Here is a 12,080-nt window from a genome sequence, read left to right as displayed (position 1 = left end):
GTGGTTTCAATGTTCGTTATTTATTTGCGCTAATTTATTTGTAATGAGGAATCAAACCCCGAAATCGCGACGGCTCTTACTTTGAAGGGATCAGCTAACATCCGCTCTAGCCGCTACCCTTTCCTGTTAGCTAACACAGAGCTTTCATGTCATACCACATTTAGCTACCTATCTCTTTGATACATTTACTCAGTCTATAGTACTCTTTCGATCAAACGCAAATATGGCAGAGGCCATTCAAAAGAAATTGAAAGCGGAAGTAGAAAAATATACACAGATGCAAAAAGGTAGGTGCTAGCTAGCATCGGATGGTTTCTCATATCGTGCCATGTTGTGGCGAGCTAACGTTAACTAACCATATTAGGACAGCTAGAATTACGTGAAATTAACTCGTTAGATCTTTCCTGTACATTTAAACTATTATTTATGGTTGCAACAATACTTCAATCAAATTATAATTAAAATATATTAATACTTCTACTCACTAACTTAATACCTGTCTGTTATTTAGATGTTAGCAAGAGCATGTCAGCCAGACAGAAGCTGGAGACGCAGCTGACAGAGAACAACATTGTCAAAGAGGTACCTAACAGCTCATTTTCCTTTTTAAAAAGCTTATTTTTCTGGACTGTCAGTGTTGTTAGCCCGTTGACGTTGTATATTTGAGTGTTCAGTATTAAAGATTTTACCTCTCTCTCTGTCATTCAAGGAGCTTGATCTGCTGGACAGCACAAACACAGTTTATAAGCTTATTGGCCCAGTATTAGTGAAGCAAGACCTGGATGAGGCCAAAGCCACAGTCACAAAAAGACTGGAGTACATCACCGGAGAGATGTAAGTCACTAAAGCTGTGGTCCATTCCATAGTGGTCATGCCAGTAGTTTTACGTCCTGCATAGGTGCTATGCTAAGAGAACTCGACAGTGTACTGGGATCCAGTTTGACCAGCAGTGGTATATAAATAAGTCCATATTCCATATATCCGTAAGTCCAGTGTGGTTTCAGTTGATAGGGGCCAATTATGACCATTACTCAGTCTGCGTGTTAACAAAGTGTACATGCTGTGGTAATGTTGGAAGAGAAGAGGAAAGATTTTCCCTGAAATACATTGCAGCTGATAGTCACCAATTGAATTAGAAATCGTATTGAGCTGCAATTTGTCAAACCTTGAATGTGAAATTAGATTTAAATGTCTGGTTGAAAGTACTGTAGCAGTGATCATAACTGACCCATAACAACTGGAACATTAAATGGGATTATTTTTGCATGCCCTGAGAAGATACTTTGGCAGGCCCCTATTGTGCAAATAGACTGCAGCTATGAGTCATTATTAGGTTCGTCCCGTGCCACCAGGTAAATAAAGTGTGTCCCAGTTCTGAAAAATGGTAAATGGACTGTACTTGAAAGCATCATTACAGGCCAATAAGGCCTGTCCCATTTTGAAGGCTCCTCCAAATGTGGCTGAGAAATGCAGCTTTCTTTTGGCTAAATGTTGAGGACACAACTGGAGTATTGTTACCAGCCTGGAGATGTTCCCTTTCCCTGTAACAGGGCATTTAAGGGAAATTGAATTTACATTGATATACCATATTTACCTGATAGATTTTTTTGCCATTCGTCCATCATGTATTAAAGCAAAAACTAGTTCAGCACTAAACTCGACTACCATGGTATATTGGCTGTGACTTTACAAATGTCAACATAATTGTTAGCGTGATTATTATCAAGGGTAAATATCACTGCATTTATTGTATAATATCAATGATTTTAAGAAAGACACCCCTTCCCTAAAATATCACACAAAAACTTCAAATGTTATATCTTAATCTCCAATTTTAATTTAGAAAAAATAGCTCCTCCTGTTAGATAACACAATGATGTTTTCTTTTTAAATTATATTACATCCTGTCATTCTCCACACACTTGCAGTCTTAATAGACACCTGAGCAACATTAGCACTTACTGGAAATTCATAACACAAGTAGGCACCTGACTACTTACAAATAGCTGTGTGGATATCAGTGCATAGCTTAGCTCTGTTATCATGCTCACTCACATATAGAGGGCAGTAAGGAGTTTGGTGGACAGACAATTATTTACAACATCCTTGCTGCAGTCTTCACTCTGTCCCTGTGATTACAGGAGCACTGAGAGTCCATGTTTTTTGTGTATTGTGCTACAACAGGAGACAATGGGGGAAATCAGAGAAGAACCTCAGAGTGGTTGAATCACCTTTATGATCACTATAGGCTGGAGTTTTTGGTGCCGTTGAATTGTGTCATATTTTAAGTGTTTTTGTAATATTCCCATTGCCTAGTTTTTGTGTGGGATAGATATAGTCAAAATATCATTACACAAAATAGAATTATCAGTAGTATGTTTCATTCTGGTGTTTTGTTTATTTTTTTAACTTTGTAATATGAAAATAATTTAGAATTTTCTTTCTCATTTTTTGTCCTGTTACAGTCAAAGGTATGAGACGCTCCTGAAAGACATGGAAAAGAAATCTGAACAGCATCGAGAAGTCTTGTCCAGTTTACAGCAGGAGTACCAGAGAGCTCAGGGCCTGGCTGTTGGCAAAGTCTGACCAAGTGCCATCCAGCTGCATGCTCACACACACACACACACACACACACACACACGCAGATAAAAGTAGAAGGGGTTAGTCACAATATAATGTAAACCTACAACATAAGGCTGAGTAAATTCTGCTTGTATGTTGTCATTAAATTGCAGCGTTATTCCTGTGACTTTTCTCTTGTAATAAACATGTTTTTCATGAAAGGTCATACCTTTCCCTTTTAGTTTTAATTGTGTGAGCAGAGTTTCTGTTTTAACTGATTACACAAAACAGGTTTGTGCATCACCTTTGTGTGTGTGTGTGTGTGTGTGTGCGCGTGTGTGTTTGCATTAATTGCTGGGGCAGGCTGGTGGCCAGGAGCAGATGCTGTCCAGCCGCTGACCCGCCCCACACCTCGCAGTGGGGAAAAAAAGCTCAGCGGCGCAGCATTGTTCACGTTAATGAATGTGCTTTCCCCCACGGTCTACCACCAGCGGAGGATTTAGGCTACTAATCTAAAACAAAGTCTTCTACTGTCTTAAGAACCAAAACCTTTTTTACAGCAAATGCCGACTGGGGGCAAACAGCTGGTACAGCCTTTGAATATATATAGCCTTCGTTTTGAATGCATTAAACATACTGGAATCTAGTTAAATGATAAAATGCAAAACAGAATATGGATCTTCTGAATTGAAAGTTGTTGTTTTTTTTGTACAACAGGGGTCTATATTTTTTAGGCTAGTGTTTGTTTTCAGTGTTAAATCACACCACTCACAGATGCGCAATATAACACTGCGCCACAAATACAAGCTGCTTTCGTGCACGAGCCTGGCACCTCTGGCGCGTGGGCGGCAGCAAACCCATTAACACCCCGAGGTGTGGTGCTTTTATAATATCCAGACTTCGGCTGTAAAGCTGGCCGACACGTGGCCACCGGCCTACACATAACAGGCTGACATAACCTGTGAAGCTCCATTAAAAGTCAAACTCTGTATCATTTGGTTCATAGGTGACGTATTCACGTTGCATCGAACATAGACTGCAGCGTTGGTCGTTCTAGCCCAAGAAATGCATCAACTAAAAACGGATCAGCTCAAGACAAACGTTCAATAAGTCCATAAAGTTTCGGGATTAGTCTGCTGTAAAAATATCACAGCGAACTGAGGGCTCGTTATGTGAACTGCAGTCATCAAATGGTTTGATGACGAGGCCAAAAGGTGATTTATCACTTTGCGTTTATTGTGTTCGCGCTGACGTGGTAAAAACCAACAGTTAGAGAACCAGCTGCTGATTGAAATGTGTGGTGGCTTTCTGAGGCCACGATTTGTTGAAACCACACGTTTCTTGCAATTTAAGTTTAAGGTCAATCTGCAATAAATTTACTTCCGCGTGCTTTTTGTCTGAAGCAAACAAACCAGAACCCAGAAGTAGATACATCCGCATTGGAACTAATCCTTATCTGTTTTACACTGACAATACATTCTGTCACTGGACCCGTTTAATCTTCATTTAGACCCATGCCCCTCAGATGAAACCCTAATCTGATTCCAGTTTTAATTGATTTACTTAGTCCTACGGGCTTTTCTCCAGGAGGTTTGAGCTTAAAAGCGCACAAAAGAGCATCCTGTCCAGAGATCAGCCCAGCGGGACTAACACCTGCTTTGATAAAGGATGTTTTCAAGCAAGCTCTGAAGGAATGCGTGTATGCACTAAAGGGACCAACCGAAGGGTCGCGAGATGATAAATTGTATAGTTTTACCTCCTCAGAAAAATATAGACCTATGCATTTTATATGCTCCTTGAATCATGGAAGTTGTCTGGGTTCCAGCGCGTTATCTATAAGCCTTCTCAACAAACTGTAAACCCCAATTCCAAGCATCTTTCCTCAGCAACTTTAAAATATTACAATCAGGCCGTCCTAAGTCAAGATTTGTGGTGATTTAGATGAGCTGCCTACCTGCATTCCCTTTTATTCCCAGTAGTAGGGAAGCTCTGCGGGATACCTAACCCAGGATGGAGAACAGTTATGAGACCTTCACGTGTGCATTGATATGTTGATAGGCTGGAGCCTTTTAGTGCAGTTTTTCAAATGTAGAAAAGCACACGACAGTGGCCATTAACACACTGTGCACCCCGATCTGCAAACCACTTTCAAGCCTCAGCAGATTCTGAAAGCAACCCCGATCCGACCCAGTGTAAAGTAACCTGTAAACACTCCCCACTGAAAGTCCAAAATTGGGTCTGTATCTATGGATACTGGACCCCCCCCATATGAATCTGACTAAATCACAACATATCCACTCTCACTAACGCCACCATGTTTGATTTTTAACTCTGACTTAAAAAGCTGGAATGACATCGAAATGTAGACACTGAAAGCATCGCGGATTGGTTCAGCATCAGAGACAGCTGCTGTCGTGTTAGTGGCTCTTCCGACACGAACAGTGGAAGTCTGCACCTGGACAATTTCAGTAGGTGGTAAAAAAAAACAGCTGAACACTTGTTGCTGGTCAGCCCAAAGGAACTGAGCCTTTAACAGATACAACTGCTCGTTTTTAAAGTATAGTACTGTATGTAACACAGTGGAAATCCTTTACAACTGACCAAACAATGTGTGCCAAGTGGTTTCGATGGCATATTTTATTGATTTATAGGCTGCTTAATATATTAGATAAACTAAATGTAGCAAATTGAAAGATTGAACTGGGTCTACTATATAACACCGAGTTGGGTCAGGAATTTGTGGCTTTTGTAGATTGCATGCTACCACACCCGAAGCAGTCTGGATGCTGGACAGTGTGTGAATGGCCACTCTTTTGCTTTGAAAAACTGTACTTAAGATCAGAGAAGCAACCGGCTCCCCACCATCAACATTTCAATAGACACATGTGTCATAACTGTGATCCAGCCTGGTGCTAACTGTGCTGTGGATGTCCCACTTTCCCTGCTGTAAAAGCTGTTCACACAGCAAATAGGCCACTCGAGTGATCTGGGGTGATCAGGAAACTGTACTTTTATTGTAAATAGGAACAGAGAATTCAGCAAATCCCAGTATCATGTCTAAAAAATATATACATCTCAGAGCACAGATAGCAAAAATAGAACAGCACCCCCTGATCAAGCTGTCAAAGTCAAATAAGGCAAAGCGATTTTACGCACGCGTCTCAGCAACACCAAATACACTTAAGTATTCGTGTTTGTAAAAACAGAACAGCAACCTGCGGACACTGCCGCCTGAAAATGTCACATATTCACAACTAACATCAAAAATTAAAAAAATGACGCGCAAATCGTAAAGCAAAAACGCAACATGAAAGTGGAGAATTTCATCTTAAATGTGAGAGTTGTCAAGGAAAATATCTTCACTGTACAAAAAAAAAATCCAGGCTGTACAATAAAATACATATTTACACAGTCTGCCGGCAACTACAGTACATATCTAAAATAGAATCTGTGTCAAAGTGTCTGTCACTGAGGCCAGGGCCTCCACACAGGGTCGGTGACGTGAGTGCAGGCTGCCGTGGAGGAGAGCAGCTCCCTGGTGTCACAGTGGATGCCAGTCTGGGTGAGGTATGGATGAGAGATCCCGTGCTGGTGGTGATGAAGGGGCACATGCTGCGGAGACAGAGCAGCAGAGCCACCAGCAGGAGCGGGCATCAGTGCCCTGTGGATGTGCCCGGGAGAGGAAGGGTGTGTCTGGGGTTCGGGGAGCGCAAGAGAGGCCTGAACTGTATCCCCACCGGTCTCCTCTGACTCCTGGCTCTTGCTGGCTATGAAGTGGCTGACCCTCAGCAGACAGGACCTCATGCCGTCGTGGTAGTTGTGTTGGCGGGGACAGGTCGGTCTCTGCTCCCTGGCCCGGTGACCCTTCTCCACCTCCCTGTCTGTCTTCAGGAAATGGACCACACTCTCCAGAATCTCTGCCTTCTCCACCTTTGGATTCTTCAGTTTCTTTATGGAGAAATGAGAGTAGAAATCACTTAGTAAAAGTAGGTATCGTAGTAGACCTATAGTAATATAGTATAGTACTCGTCTGATGAATAGGCCTACATGAACCTTTTGTCGGGAACTAAAATAAAAGCATGACGCACAGACGCGCTTACCTCATTGCGAGTGTTCTCCAGCATCAGAAGTCGTAATGTCTCCAGACTGTGGTTGATCCGCTCCCGTCTGCGTTTCTCCATCAGAGGTTTAGAGACCTTCGGATTGAAAGGTTAAATATTAAATGACAAAAAAAAAACAACAAAAACAAACAAACCCTGAACAACATTTTAGACCCATGTCTTCATTCATCATTCTTCGTCTTACCCTTCTCGTAGTTCTTTGTCGTGGAGACTCTGGTGGAGATAAAGCCTTCATGTTAAAAGCGGACTCTTGCCTGTCTGTCCTTACTGTGAATCCAAAATGAAAATGGCACATTTGTGTCCTCTTTATAATTTGTTGATGTTCCCTGCAGGTAGCCACGCCCCCCGCGGGACACGCCCCTCGTTCATTTAGCAGCACGCGGCCTTGATGCTAAATCTAAATCCCAACCTCTTCTTCGCAGCAAACATATCCCACTACATGACTTCATATATTGCACACAGTAACACCCCCATCAATTTTCAGTGTATAAGGTGTGTAGTGTAAAATAAAGGTTTCATTTAGCAAAACTGAAAGAGCAGCCTAAAATAAAGTGAGCCTTTCAAGGGTTAGTTTCGGTTTCTTAATCCATTAAAGGGGAAATTCACCCAAATCATAAAAAAGCTTTTCTATCTTAAAGTTAGCGGTTCTATCGAGTCATTAAGACACAGTCGCTTCGGGCTGCTGCAATGGAGAAGAGCTCAGACAGCAGTCTTATGGAACTGCTTCACATTGAATAAGAGTGAAACTGCATATGAGCTCTGTTGCTTATACTGACTGTGTTTTATTTACTTGATTGCGTTTATTTCAGCTACATTTTAGGGAAGTTCTGGTGCGGAAAATATAAAAGACTGCTAAAAGTTACAAGGATGGTTTTATCACTGCTGCCACTACTGCAATTAAAAGTCACATTTCACTAGCATACATTGTTTTCCAACCCAACCATTTCCCTACTAAATGATAGAATGAAATATAGATAGCTGTAACTGAAGCCATTTCTGCTTATTGATTTGAAACCATCCCACCACCCACACCCCCATATCTTGAAACAGGACCCGGCCTTGTGTTGCAGAGCCAAATTGCCCGGTTCACACCTAAACGCGGGGTAAATGTGTTGTGTGAAGGAGTCGTGTCAGCGGGGTGTGGTCGGTAAAGCCCACCAGGAGGACTCTGGACAAGATTTGCGCAGGGACAGCTAGATGTTTAATGTTCGACACTTTCTACATCTAAGATGTAGCCTGTCGTTTCAGACCGCAGTTGGACTCGACTGTTCTTTGAGTTTGGGGGTAGCTTTTTTCCGCACTGCATTTATGGTCACCCTGATCCCCATAATGGGCTAAAGTGTGCAGATAACACTGGGATGATCGGATCACGGGGATCCCGAAGATTAAGTGGCTTTTCAGAGGCAATGATACTTCCGTTTGAAATCAAAGAGAGGGCGATTAGTAAAGGCTCAGAGATCACTCTTGGTAACCATGGCAGCGAGGAACAAGGGAAAAGATTTCAGCATAGCTTCCAATTTCCATTATAGCCCCCCCCTTTTTCAAGGAGTAAGATGATGCAATGGGAATATATAACACTATAATTTGTTAAATATAACTGATTTGACTGATGCTGTTTGGATGTTAAAAGTCTCTCTCTAGGACTTAAGCCACGTGGACCCGCCCCATAAATAAGTCCTGTAACGTGCTCGCCTGAGCCTGTGATGGAAACTAATTAGTGAAAATGCGCCCTTTGGTGGCAGAGAAATGGACCGTTTACAGCTAATATCGTGACTCGTCGGGTGTATCGGCCACACTGACAAAAAGAAATCCAATCAAGTGGACCTGGCAGGGTTTTTGGACATGTAGTGAAGTCAACAACTGCTTTGATTTTGAAAGGGATCTCGTGTGAAGTCCAAACATCGGGTATCGAGCTGACCTGCGGCAGCGCACACTTAACACTCAGGTGCAATAACCATCGTCACACTTCATCACATCAACAGACAAACGTGACTTGCTCCCTTTTGTCACGGTGGTACCTACATATGGTTTATTTATGAGGTGAATTGTTGTTTTTTTTAATTATTATTTTTTTTATTTGATGTGCTTCATAACTGCAAATGCACAGATCACAGGGTCTTGCATTTGCAGTTAAGCTTCTTCATGTTGCACCATCCGCAGCTCTCATTTGGTCTTTTTCATCACTTGATGCCAAGTGCCGATGCCTCACACGTCATAAAAAGTCCTCCTAGCTGCTCACTTTCTCACTTCAATTCTGTTCCCACGAGAAAAAATAAAGTTTCCCATAGTCTCACCTCACGGGCTCATCCTCTGGGAAGCGTTAAAAGCCAGCAGGATGCTCTACATTGAGCCTAATGCAATTAATAAGTGCTGTATGAAAAGACTCATTACACGAAGTTTCAATATTTTCTCTTATGTTCCTATGAAATGTTTTACTACAAAATATGGCAACCGGAATTTAACCTTTCATGAGTGATGTATTGATAAACTATAAAACTACACCAGCAGGCTGCATGTGTTGATGATGTCATCATTTGTAAAGCTAAGCTATAGGTTATTGCTAATATTGCTGCCTTTAATATTAACTGTTGTATAAGTTATTTTAGAGACACCTCACTACCCGATCACTGTTTGAAATTTAGTTTCGATTTTATCCATGGCCCATAATGAAGTTAGTTGAGACCATTGTCGGTGTTAAGTGTCGTCACTCACACCTGTCAGCCAATCAGAGGCAGCACGAGGCCTACTTATAATCGCCCCCAGGCAACAGGAGGCTGTTTCGACTGCTGCAGCTTCCACTCAGGACCTTTGGAGCAAACATGACCAGGAAACTACAAAATCCAATGCTGGAAGATGGCAAGAGTAGAAAAAGGGTAAGAACTTTTCATTTATTTATATAGGTGCATATGTTAAAAGGTTTTATACGTTGTAACTAATGCTTTATTAATGTTAATACATGTTTTAATAATCCTGTTTAGATCATTTCTAGAAAAAATGTTTGCGTTGCCAGGTTCATTAATGAATTACTAACATTTTTAACTGCAGACATGATAACCAACAAGATTTTTCACAACCTGGGAAAGTTTTTCTGATGAATGGCTTATAAATGATTTATACAGCATTAGTAAATTATTTACATCACTTGTAACTTTTATAAAGCGTGCCTAAGTTGGAAGTGGTACCTTTTTTTTCATACATATACACATACAATCTATCTATAAAAAAGAAACAACTAAGTAACTATACGTAGATATACGTGGCTAGTTTGAATTTGATGGTATGACTGAAGTTATAGTTAGTCAACTTTCACCACCACCCTAACCCCCACTGGTAGGTTAGTGGGGCCTGTGGTAAATAGGAGGTAAATGAAAGAAGAGTGTCACCAGTGCACCCATCATAACATTAAGGCAGCCAGCCAGGAATCAAAAGAACTTCCTGTTCATCATTAAGCCCCTTACAAACAATAGGAACTGTATCAAAGAGAGGGCTACATACATATACATAGATGTAAATGGTGCCATATATAAACATATTGGTCAAACAGCTGAGACACCTTGATAAGTGACCACCATACTCACATAATGCTGTGCATCTCTTTCTAGGTTCTGAAACCAGTTGTGGAAAAGAAGAGAAGAGATCGAATAAATCAAAGTCTTGCTGAACTGAGAAGTTTGCTGTTGAATCATACATCTGACCCAGTGAGTCATGTCAAGAAAAATCACATCCAGCCTCTACCTGTATTTAAGGGAATCATAACTTTACAATGATGACATGTATTTCTCCCCCCCGTTTATCACCCACAGCGGCTGCAGAACCCTAAAATAGAGAAAGCAGAGATTCTCGACTTGGCTGTGGAATATCTTCAAAAGTGGACAGATGGGAAGAGCTTTGGTTAGTCAAACAAAATAGCTCATTAACTTGTTAAAATGGAGGAACGTTTTTGTAAAGATCCTTTTTCTGCTGCAACAAATCAGTGTTTTAATCTTACACTCCTGTTTTATCCCTCGCCCTGGTGTCTTTCCACAGACTCTACTAACAGTCACTTGGAGACTCATGCTGCTGCGGTAAGCCTTCATCACTCAGAGTCCAATGCTCCTACTCTCTTTACCATTGAGAGTGCAGGTTTTCAGCAGTGTGTGGCCCAGCTGACCAGCTACATGCACAGAATAACACCGGCACAGAGAACGAGCCTGATTGAGGGGCTGAAACATCACGCAGGGAGCCAGCAGCCAAACAATACCAAACCAGACTCCAGCCAGAGAATGACGGAGACTGAGACGGCTAAACGGCCAGATGCAACATCTGAGAGGAAAGAAGAGTCTCCTAGGTTTTTGTTTCCATCTCACTCCCCATTTCAGCCTCACTCTTGCTCCACACCATGCCACGACTATCTGTCCCCTCCTCCCTCTCCCTGGCTTTCTCCTTCTTTCTCCACATACGCCACCTCTCCTCCTTTCCCGTCATTTGCCTCTCACTTCTCCTTCCCCCCCAGCCTGTCACCTCTGTCTTCCAACACCTCCTTCTTTAGTTTCTCCCCCATAGTCCCTCACTCTGGCCCTCCTGCCCTCCACTACCCCCCTCTCACCACACTGAGATCCCCTCCGCACCCTGCACCGAGGGAGGGGTCGCCACCAAACTCTTCTTCACCCATGTGGAGACCTTGGTTTTGATGAAGTGGACCAGAGACTGACAAAAGGAGAACAGCAGAGCCGCCTAGTGGGAACTAGCTGCAACTATTGACTGTAGAGAGGATGAAAAACTCTCCACGCTGGGAATGTATAGTGTACATATGATTAAAATTGCTTATATTTTGTATTTCTTCTTATAAATAAAACTTGTACGTGAACCTAATAAGTCTACTGTATCTATGAAATTTTACACTCACCATGAACAAATTGCAGGATTTATGTTCACTCACAGACCTTGAGTTCACTGATATTAACACTTTAGTAAAAATAAAAAAACTACCTACTGCATTTTAAGCAGCATGCTAATCAAAACATCATCAGCATGTCTATTTTGACATCTGGGATGATTCTAAACAGAGGCTGTCTGAAACACACAAAAGTTGGAGACAGAACGGACCTTTTTTCGCAGCAGACATTTTGATTTGTCGAAGCAGAAAACGCACAGGTGGAGCTAATAACACTGATGATGACTCAGTTCTATGGAAGTGTCCCAGTAATGACCCTGAGTTGGCACTGCTAATTGCAATGCAGCCATGATTAATTCATGTTATTAAATACACCTGTAATTTTCCTGCTATGACATGTCTGACTGCTGTAAAAAAAAAAGGCCTATCAAGACTTTATTTCCCAGGTCTTACAGGAAGACAAGAGTTATACCATTCCCAGTGGATGGGGAAATGAGTTACTCCACTCAAAAGTCAGTGAATAA

At 41.8% G+C, this 12,080-nt stretch overlaps 3 protein-coding genes across 6 annotated transcripts; 2 read left to right on the top strand and 1 right to left on the bottom strand.

Annotated features, from left to right (window-relative positions):
- The first annotated feature begins 97 nt into the window (after positions 1–97).
- On the top strand, positions 98–2,788 carry pfdn6 (prefoldin subunit 6). The gene is made up of 4 exons (XM_044204267.1): positions 98–287; positions 512–582; positions 710–834; positions 2,466–2,788. Exons 1-4 carry the CDS (start codon positions 224–226, stop codon positions 2,584–2,586), a joined length of 381 nt encoding a protein of 126 aa, XP_044060202.1. The 5' UTR covers positions 98–223; the 3' UTR covers positions 2,587–2,788.
- Positions 2,789–5,549: 2,761 nt separating this feature from the next.
- On the bottom strand, positions 5,550–11,824 carry her5 (hairy-related 5). Of its 4 annotated transcripts, XM_044204257.1 has the most exons (6): positions 11,569–11,762; positions 10,419–10,499; positions 10,262–10,288; positions 6,868–6,950; positions 6,663–6,758; positions 5,550–6,510 (listed from the first exon to the last, which is right to left on the bottom strand). In XM_044204257.1, the coding sequence occupies exons 2-6, from the start codon at positions 10,435–10,437 to the stop codon at positions 6,028–6,030; spliced, it is 708 nt and encodes a 235-aa protein (XP_044060192.1). In that variant the 5' UTR covers positions 10,438–10,499; positions 11,569–11,762; the 3' UTR covers positions 5,550–6,027. The 4 variants fall into 4 exon arrangements, with proteins under 4 accessions (XP_044060192.1, XP_044060194.1, XP_044060195.1 ...); XM_044204259.1 differs by lacking the exons at positions 10,419–10,499; positions 11,569–11,762 and adding an exon at positions 11,769–11,824; XM_044204260.1 differs by lacking the exon at positions 10,419–10,499.
- Positions 6,968–11,528, top strand: her11 (hairy-related 11). Its single transcript, XM_044204255.1, has 4 exons — positions 6,968–9,556; positions 10,286–10,381; positions 10,487–10,574; positions 10,710–11,528. The coding sequence occupies exons 1-4, from the start codon at positions 9,503–9,505 to the stop codon at positions 11,351–11,353; spliced, it is 882 nt and encodes a 293-aa protein (XP_044060190.1). The 5' UTR covers positions 6,968–9,502; the 3' UTR covers positions 11,354–11,528.
- Positions 11,825–12,080: the final 256 nt, after the last annotated feature.

Source organism: Siniperca chuatsi, linkage group LG8 (genome assembly GCF_020085105.1).
Source record: "Siniperca chuatsi isolate FFG_IHB_CAS linkage group LG8, ASM2008510v1, whole genome shotgun sequence".
In the NCBI taxonomy this organism is placed as follows: Eukaryota; Metazoa; Chordata; class Actinopteri; order Centrarchiformes; family Sinipercidae; genus Siniperca; species Siniperca chuatsi.
The sequence above is the reverse complement of the archived record's forward strand: the minus strand, read 5'-3'. Positions and strand labels throughout refer to the sequence as shown.

What these genes read in the sequence shown, in the direction of transcription:
- her5 (XM_044204259.1), bottom strand. An exon ending in GACAAAGAACTACGAGAAGG is followed by an intron (nt 6,759 to 6,867) that starts GTAAGACGAAGA and finishes TTCAATCCGAAG; the next exon opens with GTCTCTAAACCTCTGATGGA. An exon ending in TGGAGAACACTCGCAATGAG is followed by an intron (nt 6,511 to 6,662) that starts GTAAGCGCGTCT and finishes TTCTCCATAAAG; the next exon opens with AAACTGAAGAATCCAAAGGT.
- her11 (XM_044204255.1), top strand. Translation starts at nt 9,503, where the DNA reads ATGACCAGGAAACTACAAAATCCAATGCTGGAAGATGGCAAGAGTAGA. An exon ending in TGAATCATACATCTGACCCA is followed by an intron (nt 10,382 to 10,486) that starts GTGAGTCATGTC and finishes TATCACCCACAG; the next exon opens with CGGCTGCAGAACCCTAAAAT. An exon ending in GACAGATGGGAAGAGCTTTG is followed by an intron (nt 10,575 to 10,709) that starts GTTAGTCAAACA and finishes GTCTTTCCACAG; the next exon opens with ACTCTACTAACAGTCACTTG.
- pfdn6 (XM_044204267.1), top strand. Translation starts at nt 224, where the DNA reads ATGGCAGAGGCCATTCAAAAGAAATTGAAAGCGGAAGTAGAAAAATAT. An exon ending in AGAACAACATTGTCAAAGAG is followed by an intron (nt 583 to 709) that starts GTACCTAACAGC and finishes CTGTCATTCAAG; the next exon opens with GAGCTTGATCTGCTGGACAG. An exon ending in GAGTACATCACCGGAGAGAT is followed by an intron (nt 835 to 2,465) that starts GTAAGTCACTAA and finishes GTCCTGTTACAG; the next exon opens with TCAAAGGTATGAGACGCTCC.